The sequence below is a fragment of the Echinops telfairi genome, unplaced genomic scaffold (genome assembly GCF_000313985.2).
Source record: "Echinops telfairi isolate 266 unplaced genomic scaffold, ASM31398v2 ScPeMD7_7458;HRSCAF=8496, whole genome shotgun sequence".
Lineage (NCBI taxonomy): Eukaryota > Metazoa > Chordata > Mammalia > Afrosoricida > Tenrecidae > Echinops > Echinops telfairi.
In genome coordinates this window covers 33,572,540-33,582,915 of record NW_022111358.1, presented here as the reverse complement: position 1 = coordinate 33,582,915, position 10,376 = coordinate 33,572,540, and the positions used below count along the sequence as shown (strand labels likewise).

General features: G+C 50.2%; 1 protein-coding gene across 1 annotated transcript in view; it reads right to left on the bottom strand.

The window, feature by feature from the left end:
* MYL4 (myosin light chain 4) overlaps positions 1-9,976 on the bottom strand; it is a 14,043-nt gene extending 4,067 nt beyond the window's left edge. Inside the window, exons 1-3 of the mRNA XM_004707258.2 lie at positions 9,758-9,976; positions 5,880-5,907; positions 133-282 (exon numbers count right to left, since the gene is read on the bottom strand). Coding sequence (XP_004707315.1) covers positions 133-282; positions 5,880-5,907; positions 9,758-9,889 — 310 coding nt within the window. The 5' untranslated portion in view covers positions 9,890-9,976. The remainder of the gene's footprint in view (positions 1-132; positions 283-5,879; positions 5,908-9,757) is intronic.
* Positions 9,977-10,376: the final 400 nt, after the last annotated feature.

The window sequence follows — 10,376 nt, the reverse complement described above, 5'->3', positions numbered from 1 at the left end:
GTGCCGGGCAGGCTGATCCTGTTCACAGGAGGGCGAAGGAGGAAGAGGAGAAAGAGCAGTAGACATGGGACTGGTCTGGACCAAGAGCCCAGGGCCCGTGGGCCAGCACCGGAGGAGCTCACCCACACTGACCTTCAGGCTTGGGCTTGCCCAAGACACGCAGCACCTCAGCATTGGTGGGGTTCTGGCCCAGGGCCCGCAGCACATCCCCGCACTGTCCATAAGTGATCTTCATCTCTCCAGTTGGAGTCCGATCAAACAATGAGAAGGCCTCTTTGAACTCTGCAGAGAGAAGACTTCAACCTAGTGGAGAAGAACTGATCAGCCTCCCACGGGGCTGAACAGCTGGTCAACAGGCTAGTTAAAACATTTCAGTAATTCTCCTCCACCACCCATCCCAGTCCCTCTCTGCAGCCCACCCTTACCCCACCTTCTGAGAGCGAGAAGAGCCTGACCCAACCCTGGTCTCCAAACTGGCCTTCAGCACGGGGCCTCTCCAGGAACCTCATGTGATCAGTCCATTGTTAGAGCATTTTAATGTCTTCCCTGACTCCACCCCTCCCAGTCCATCCATCCCTCCCTCCCTGGAGCATATGAGACTCCTGACTGCTGGAAAGGTCAGGAAGTATGGGGTAGTGGGTGACGCATGGGGCCGTTCACCGAAAAGTCAGCAGCTGTGAACCACAAGCTACCCCACAGGAGAAAGATGGGGCTTTCGACTCACGTAAAGAGCTGCGGTCTTGGAAGCACACAGGGGACGCTTCTCCCCTGTCCTATAGGGATAGGTCACTATGAGTCAGATAGGTCATTATGAGTCGGATAGGTCATTATGAGTCGCCATCTACTCGCTGGCAGTGAGTTTGGGATTTGGGGTCATGTTTCATGTTGAGTCAAGAGCTTTGGACCAGGAGGCAGGAGCCCTGGGTCCTCATCTTGGCTCTGCCCAAACGAGCTGCCGCTGGTCCTTGCGCAAACATCACAAATGGCAGCTCCGCCTCCGCTGAGCTCCCGAGTGTCCAACGAGGTGGCAGGAGAGGGAAGCGCTTTGCAAAGTCACAAGACCCGTTAGAGTTACCAGTTGTCGGTGGTATTGCCTTTTCCAGGCAAAACAATGAGGCGGCCTCAGAGCCGAACCATCCACCTCTGCCACTGACCGCAGGTGGCTTTGGCTAACTACTGACCTCACTGCGCCCTTCTTTATTAGCGGTGAGTGGGGTGACAATGTCCACCCGAGAAGGTTGTTGAGCAGATTTTACAGGGGACCGAGCAACTACTCAACCAAAGCAGTTCTCAACCTGTGGATCGCAACCCCTTTGGGGGTCAAACGACACTTTCAAGGGGGTTGCCCAATTCATAACAGTAACAAAATGACAGTGATGAAGTAGCAACGAAAATGATTTTATGGTTGGGGGGGGTCACCACCAGATGAGGAACTGTATGAAAGGGTCACAGCATGAGGAAGGTTGAGAACCACTCTGGAGCCAGCTCAGAACTATAGGCGCTGGATTTCCTGGAGCTCCCAGGGCAGGTGTTCAAGGGCAAGGGCAAATTGGAGACCTTACTAGGCCTTTTGCAAAGAGCCTTGTTTCCTCATGATATTGGCCTCAGCCAACTCTCTCCTGGGGAGAATTTGGACTGGAATAGTATTGAAGTTGCCTTAACAGGGGTGCTCAATACGTTGATTGCGATCTACTAGTTGATCGCAAATGTAGAGTGGGCTGATCGCCTGGCATTAAAAAACTAGACCTAAGCCTATCATCAACCCTGTCACTTAACTGATATACAGCGCAGCCAATCAGATGCAATCTTGGGTGTCAAACGCATGCACAAATAACTGCGCTAAGTGCAGCAAACTGACAAGTTGTTATCGCCAATTTTTAGACCTTGGGTGTTTTCTCTTAAATGTAAGAAAGGGTATTAAAATGAGTGGGGGAGCCGGACAAAGTAAGAAGACAAAAATGTATCACTTTTATACGGAATGGGAGATTTTTAAACTACAAGTTGACATTCAGCTGAAGTCCAGAGCACATGAACAGTTCTGGAACTTACTTGCAGAGGGAAAGTACCCAAACATGAGAAGATGTGCTACCTCCTTGACTGCATTATTCGGCTCTACTTATTTATGTGAGTCAGCCTTTTCCCACACCAAGATCATTAAGTCCAAGTACTGTTCCCCCATAACTGATGATCATTTGGAAGTGTGTTTGAGGCTGGCTGTCTACAGCTACTGTCCGGACTATGCATCCCTGGCTCATTCCATTCAATACAAGTCATCAGAGTAAACTCAAGTAATGACAAAAAATGTACATAGTTAATTGTGTTGTGTTGTGCAATATGGACTCATGCGGTTCTGCAAGGTACATACGCATACATTGTACATAGAAAGAATTCTCAATGCGTTTATGAAAAAATAAAAATAAATATATGTTTTGCATTTTTGTAGTTGGTAGATCATTTTGACTTGATCATTTTATAAGTAGCTCGCATGCTGAAAAACGGTGTGCACCCCTGCCTTACGCTATTCACAAAGAAGTGTTTTTGCTAAGCAGGTTAACAATTTCAATCAAAGAAGAATGTTTGAACTACTTATGAGAAAAGCTGTTTTAAAGCCTCTACAAATACTTTAGAAACACTTTTTTTCTAAATGGTTATATATGGATTTTTACAAATCTTTCTATGTATCAAAGCAGGTTCCCCCAAAACTTCGACTTTCTATTAGACTTTGTATGCCTTTTGAATACATTAAACTCTATGACTTTCCAATTATTAAATAACTGAGCTCAAATTCTATTTCCATTGCTAACTAGCTGTGTGTGGTCTTGAGGAAGCAAATATTTAACTTCTCTAAACCTTTTCTCTTCTCTAAATGACTCCTCTCCCATAGGGTCCTCGTGAGAATTAAATGTAATAATGTATGTAAAAACCTGTTATTGTTATCTTACTGAGTTGTCTGCAGATCTTACCACCTGACTGAGACACCTGGGCTGTCACCTACCCTTATGGAGCCTTGATTTCCTGATCTATGAAAAGCAAATAACACCAACCGCTAGCCTTGTTATAAGGATTTCGTTTCTTTTCCCTTGTAATTAGCCCTCCATCTGACACAAATTTATTATTCAGTACATGTACGTTGTTGGTTGAAAATGAACTCAGACTTTCCTATCTTCTAGGGTTTATTCAGCAGAGTGAGGACAGCTTTACAGCACAAGGGAAGTTTCCTCATAAAGTAGTTATGATTATACTTAATAGATGGGTGATGACCTGTGATTTTAGCATTTACAGGGAGCCAGACTCTGAGCTGATAATTTTATGTGGGATTATATCATTATCCCATACAATAATCTTGCACTCTAGCTAGTATGTTGCTCATTTGTCAGCCGATGCAGACGTGACTCCTGCCCTAATGAAACCACCTATGTCTTTCTTAGAGAGATGCTGTGGGGGAGGGAGGGAGTAACCTGCTGCACCGCCTAATGCTCCAACCTGTTGTCCAGCTTGCTGGGAAGCTTGGTTTGTACAGAGATCAAACACTGAAGTTAAGGGACAGAGAGAGAGGAAGGAAGGAAGGAATGAAGGAAGGAAGGAAGGAAGGAAGGAAGGAAGGAAGGAAGGAAGGAAGGAAGGAAGAGTTGCTATCAAGTGGATTCCACTCATGCCACACCATGCTTTGCAGAGCAGAGCTGCTCTCGGCAGGTTTTCATGGCAGAGATCTCTTGGAGACAGATCTCCAGGCCTGTCTTTGAGGCACCTCTGAGGGGGTCCTAATCGATAACCTTCCAGTGAGTAGTTGAGCAATTCACCTTTTGCACCACCCATGCAGCCTTGAATTGGTGTGACCCTGAAGTGTGTTAGAGGAAACATGATGTTCACAGGCCCAAAAGAAGCCTCTCATGGGGAATCTGCAGCAGGCACACCTGCTTACTAGGGTGAGGTAGTTAGTTTATTGTGCCAACCTGGCCGATAAACACATGTGGGGTTCATTGAAGGGCGGAGGGATAAATAGCTCAGTGAGCCTAACCTTTCTAGTTCTTGGGTCTCTTGCTTTGTGATGGTCGGACCAGGGTGCAGTTGCCTTAGCAAGTTCCCTGCTTCAGCTGGCAAAGCTCACTTCCTGCAGGACATCCCTGAGGAGAAGCTGAATGGACCTACCCTGATGCAGCCCTGGGTGCTGGAGCACCCATGTGGAGACCCCTGCCAGCCCTGAGATGCTTACACATTCACTGATTCGGCTTTCCTCCTGCAGTCGGCATCATTACGTCTGTTTTGTGAGATGGAGGAGGACTTTGTGGATTGGTGTGGACATATGGGTTAATGGGTTAATGTTGGACTTGTGGGCTTGGGCAGCACTGGGTTGGGATATTTTCTTGATGCACACTTAACCTTTATATAAAACTCTTACACATGAGTTTCTGTGGATTTGTTTCTCTAAAGTACCCAGACTAACACATAGGGCAGTGAGTCTAGTAGAGCCAACGCCTTTCTAGGAAACTTTGGAAATCTGAAGAGGGACCAGCGAAGGCAACCAAGAGTTAGAAGCTTAGCGCCTTTGAGAGGAAAGCATGCGAGAAAATGGAGCTCTGCTGTGTGGCGAATATAAAGCTAAGAAGTGATTGGCTAACTATCTTCCAATGGATGGAGGTCATTTAGAGTAGGGGTGTCAAACTGGTGGCCCACCCCAGAGATAATTTTTGTGGCCCACGATGCTCTGAAATAAAATGAAAATAGAAAAAAAGTGTTATGAAGAAAATAGCGCTTAGGGGAGATTGAGGCAATACCGTACACACAATTCCCTCATTACATTTTATTTTAGAGCATCATGTGCTACAAAAAATTACCTCAGGGGCTGCATGCAGCCCATGGGCTGCCAGTTTGAACTCCTGATCTAGAGGATGCTAAATAGAGGTATGGGATTTCTGAGTTGGAATGAATGAACTCCTTCACAAATAAGAAAATGAAGATTTAAGGAAGTCAAATGACTTGGGCACAAAGTCTCAAGGCCGAATAGTGGCAAGATTAGAGCTAATCCTAAAGCTCTCTGATTCCGAAATGGTGTTCTGTCCACCAGGTCATGCGTTTGAATCCTGGCTCTACCTTGGACTGTGTGAGACCGGGCAAGCCAGCTGTGGTAGTCACCTAATCTGGTATCAATTTAAGGATTAAGAATGTAGGGGGTGGAGTCTAGGCTGTCAATCTGGAGATAGCCAATGAGACTTCTGTGTGGGCAAGGCCTTCTCCTGAGAATTCTGGGAAATCTGGTACTTCCTCCTTGGAGGAGGAAGACACTGCTCGCTCTCTCTCTCTCTCTGCTGTTCCCTGGGAGACATTGCAGAAGACAAGCCACATGGATGAAACCAGACCTCTGAAGCCAGAGAAGCCACAGAGACCCCTGCCAGCCCTGAGATGCTTACAACGCCACTGGATCCAGACTTTCTACCCACTTGCTTGTGATCGTCCTGCATTTGGCTTCATTGCATGTGTCTCTTGAGTCTAAAGAGGACTTTATAGATTGGTATCAGACATATGGGCTAATATCAAACTTATGGACCTGATCTGGACTGGGCTGGGATGTTTTCTTAATGTTCAATTGCTCTTGTATATAAATATCTCGTTTATATATATATATAGGCCTGTCAATGGATTTGTTTCTCTAGTCTAACCAGACTAACACACCAGCCAATCTTTCTGTGCCTGCGTTTTCTCCCCAGTGAAAGTGAGAGGGTCGATGGTCCCTGTCTCGGAGTTGGGGTGAGGGTTAGGTGATTTCCTCCACGTCACGGGCTGGGACTGCCTGGCACATAACGGGTGCTCGATATCACTGCTGTGACTCACTGAGACGGCTATGGCTCCAGAAAGACAATAGAGCGGAGGCTAGTACTCACCTTCGATCTGGTCCGCAGAGAAGTCTATCTGTAGGAGAGGAAAACACAGGTGAGACGGCTGGAGCTGCGAATGGTTCCCCCGAAAGAAGTGCCTTCCACTGCCATTTCCAGCAGGAGGCCTCCCGCTACGCGTAAAACACCAAACTACTGAAAATGGGGCCACGATGGACAGGCTATCAAATAATACAGCCTCCGAGCGACCTGGTCAGCACTTGTTAAGTGATTGTCACTTGTTGGGTGAAGGGGGAAAGAGAAAAGGAGAAATAACTCTACTTTGATAGCACTAGAGACCACCCTGACTCCCTATCACCAATCCTCCTGGTCCAGTGTAAATGTCTCCTCCCGGTGGCACGTTCTGTCTCGCCCAATTCCATAACCCTCCAACCTCCTCGCGCTTTCATGGCCACCACTCCCCATCTGATAACATGTCCAAAGTACGTAAGACTGGTTCTCAACCGGCCTCATGCCACGACCCTTTCATACAGTTCCTCAGGTGGTGGTGACCCCCACCCCCGCCCAACCATAACATTATTTTCGTTGCTACTTCATAACTACAATTTTGCTACTGTTAGGAATCAGGCGACCCCTGTGAAAGGGTTGTTCGACTCCCAAAGGGGTCAAGACCCACAGGTTGAGAACTGCTGAGAGGAAGTCTTGGCAAGAAGACCCTCAGGGAGATAGACTGACTCAGTCATGAGGATGGGAACCATTGTGAGGAGGGGGCTGGGTCCTCTGCTGTGCAAGAGGTTGCCGTGGGTCAAAACAGACTGGCTGGCACCTTCCCTCTCCGAGAACTCCTTTTTCTACTCAGAGGACCAAAGTGAATTTAATCCCAATGTATGTGGGCTTAAGCTCTTAGCTCACCTTCTTTAATGAAGGCTTGCCCCACCCGTCCCTCCACTCTGCTCCCTCCGTCAGCACAAGCCCCTCTTAAGCACGCTTGGGCAGCAAAGCCGTTTTGCATGGGCCCTCAGCCCTTCATCACAACTGCTCTCTCACGTGCGCTCATGTGAAGGCGTCTTACTGGCACAGAGAGTTGTGACATTGAACCACTAACTGCAAGAGCGGCTGTTCAAACCCATCAGCTGCTCCTGGGAGGGAGGGAGGGAGGGAGTGAGTGTGTGTGTGTGTGTGTGTGTGTGTGTGTGTGTGTGTGTGTCAGTGGGGAGGGGGGACGAGGATGAGTCTTTCTACTCCTGTAAAGATTTTCAGCCTCAGAATCCCTCGGAGCAGTTCTTTTCCATCCTATGGGGTCTCTGGGTGTCAGAATCAACTGGATGTGAGTGAGTGAGTGAGTTCATGGGGCCTCTGGGTCCCTGAAGCCAGGGTGTTGTGTTGTGTTGTGGAGCGCTGGTGCCTGGTACACAGTAGGTATATCTGATAAATAATCGTTGGATGAAGGAATCCATTTTGGACTCCTCCCTCTCGTGCGTAATAATAAAACAGAAGAAGACCGTGGGAGGTTCTGAAAATAAGTGAGGGATAAACCCAGGTGAGCTGGTATTTCAGTGATGTTCCTCACTGTCCTTATCTCCTCTCCCACCCCTGACCTCTCTCCACTGGGGTCATGGGACATCTTCTCACACCCCCTTCCTTAGTCCTTATTCTACTGCGTGTCCTCTAGCCAGCCATCCCCCACCCCGTGTCCCAGGCTGTCTGCCACGGGTGAGGACACCGGAGCGGCTGGCACTCGCCAGGAGGGAGGGAGAAAGAGGCTGTGGGAGGCGGGGAAGGAAACTAGCTATGCCCAGGAGCGGACTTGCCTAAAGAAAGGGGGAGAAGGTGGGGGAGCTGAAGGAAAATCCTAAGGAGCCCAGGAAAGGAATGCTTTGATCACAGAAGGAGGAGGAGGAAGTAGAAGAGGAGGAAGAGGAAGAGGAAGAGGAGGCTTTGAATAAACTCTGAGGAAAAAGGTGCACTTTGCCTTACTTTGTAATACTGTAAGCGTTCAAGAGAAATTAGTATTAAAAACAAAACATAAAATCAGCACATATAAGGGGGCTTCCAAAAGTTTGTGGGAAAGGGGAATTCAATGGGAACTTTTGGAAGCCCCTTATGTGCTCATAACCACACAGATTGGGCTTCAATTCACTTCTGTCCTATCTCTGAGCAAAGAATCTTCTGGACAAAGGGACGAAACAAGGTTTCCAGGAGAGGTGCCTTTTGATGTTCCCTTTTTCCCTCTTTAAGACAACCTTCCATCCCCAGGAGCAGAAGACCCAGACCTGGTCACGAGGATGGTGACAGAGACGAGAAGTTGAGGAAGGGGTGGGTGGAAGGGGTGACAGGTTAAGGGCAGGGCACAGTCCAGGTGCCACCATGGGGCTGTCGGCTGGCCTCCAGGGACCAGGTCTGCCGGCAGCTGTCTCACTGGAGTGTTGTTTCCTCAGGACCAATAAGAAACCAAACCTAGAAAAGAGCCTGAGGGGTGGAGAGGGCCAGCCTTTCTTGCCAGGCTCTGCCCATAGAGTAAGGTGACCAGATTTTAACATTGGTAAAGCGGGACACCAGCGGGAAACCATTGATGAAACTAACATCCTGGCGAAATAGCCACTTGGCAGGTGAAAACCGTGTACCCTAGCTTGTGAATTCTTTCCAAAAATCAAGCCTTTTTTAAAACGCTGCGGGATGCGGGACAGATTGTTAAAAATCGGAACTGTCCGGCCAAAAGCGGGACCTCTGGTCACCTTACCATAGAGGGACTCATTGAGGACCTGGGAGAACTTTCCGGGTCTCTGTCGCCCCTCAGCGTGCCATAAGCCAGCCATTGGTTGAGCAAGCTATGGGGCACCTGCCTCCATCTCGTGGCCAGTCCAGCTTAGCTTAACTCCTGTCCTTGGTAGAGGATTACCGTGGCTCCGCCGCCCGTCCCCCTGTTACAACAATCACCTAGTCCCTGATGGGGTGCAGACAGCCCTCGGTTTTCATCTCCCTGGTCCTGGACTCCGACTTCATTCTCCACCACCCCCAGCCCTGCTCCGAGGCTGACATTCCCAAGGGCCCACCACTCCCAGCCTGTTATTAATAGTCCTTCACACCCGTGGCCACTTGACCTCTCGTTCTAGATCCAAGGCTTAAAACGGCTTCATTCTCCAGAGGCCTCCACCGCCCCCCTCCTAGAACTGCCCCTCCTCGCTTCCCTCCTTCAGCAGCTGGGGCACATAGCTGAGAGGCCTAACGTGACTCGGTCCTCAGGCAGGGGTGGCACCAGCTCCAGGCTGAGGACTGCTTCCACGTGAAGGCAGACAGGGATCGAGAAGGCAGAGGCCGAGCCTCCCTCCTTCACCAGTTAAGAGACCGGGGCTCAGCCTCGGAGGGCCCCGTCCCCTGCACAGTCCAGGTGGGAGCCCAGGTGAAGGCTGCAGAAGGAGGGGCCCACCTGGGAAGGAAAAGCGGAGAAGAGGGAGCCAGGCTCCTCACACGGGATCTACAGGGGCCCCCACCCCACACAAGGGCCTTTGGGAGTGAAACCTTTCCTAGGTGCGTGCTCTCTGAGCTTTGGGCGCCACTGACAGATGTCTGAGGGACTCTTTCTCCATAAAGCCATCACAAGACTGCTCAGGAAAAAACCTCATTACTTCACTGTGGTGGCCACCGAGTGCCTTAAAAAAGGTAGGCTGATTGGTTGCACCTGCCCGCCATGCCCAACTCCTCTGGGCAAATTTGGGGTGGCAGAGCAGAGCTTCCCAAAACAAGCCACCACTGTTCGTGAGCTCTATGTCCTGAGGCCCCCTCACCGGGCCCAGACCAACCTCACTGCCCCTTAGGACTGCTATCTGGGCCATGGACACCATGGCCCTCCTCCTAGTCCAATCCATCTCTCTCTCCCGGATCCTCAGTTCATTCCATCCCTACTTCTCTCCCGGGGGCTCACTCACCTTGACGCTCTTGGGGTCAAAGGCAGGTTCCTTGGGTGGCTCAGGGGCTGGGGCAGGAGCAGGAGCAGGGGCAGGGGCTGGGGCTGGGGCCTTGGCCGCCTCCTTCTTAGGCTCCGGCTTCTTGGGAGGCATGCTGCCTGGTTGGGCTCTTCGGCCAAGGTGGGACCTAAGGAAGAAGCGAGAGGTGTGGCGCCTGGGAGACAAGACAGGAGCCTGGGCCTCCTCCCTGCGCTTTTATCCTGGGCAGGAGCCCCCACAGAGGGGCTGGGTGAGAGCTAGGGCAACTGCCGCTGGCTATAAAAGGAAGAAACAGCAGCAGGGGACAGCTGACAACTGTGCATTGTCACCGGGTTTGGGGCTCCCAGCCCTCTCCCCCTTCCTCCACCTCCTGCCCACATTCCACAGCCTCCACCTCTGGGACAGGCCTTCCTGCCAATCGGTGGACACCCCCAGGGACCAGGAAAACAGACCCCCTCAAAAATGCCGAGTCCAGCCAAAGAGATGAGCTGACTTGAGCAGTTGATAACCCTCACACAAAGCCCAGGGGAGGGTGAGGCTTTTTTTAGCCCCTCCTGAGCAGAGTCGGCCCACTGCACATTCCTTTTAAGCTGAGATCCTT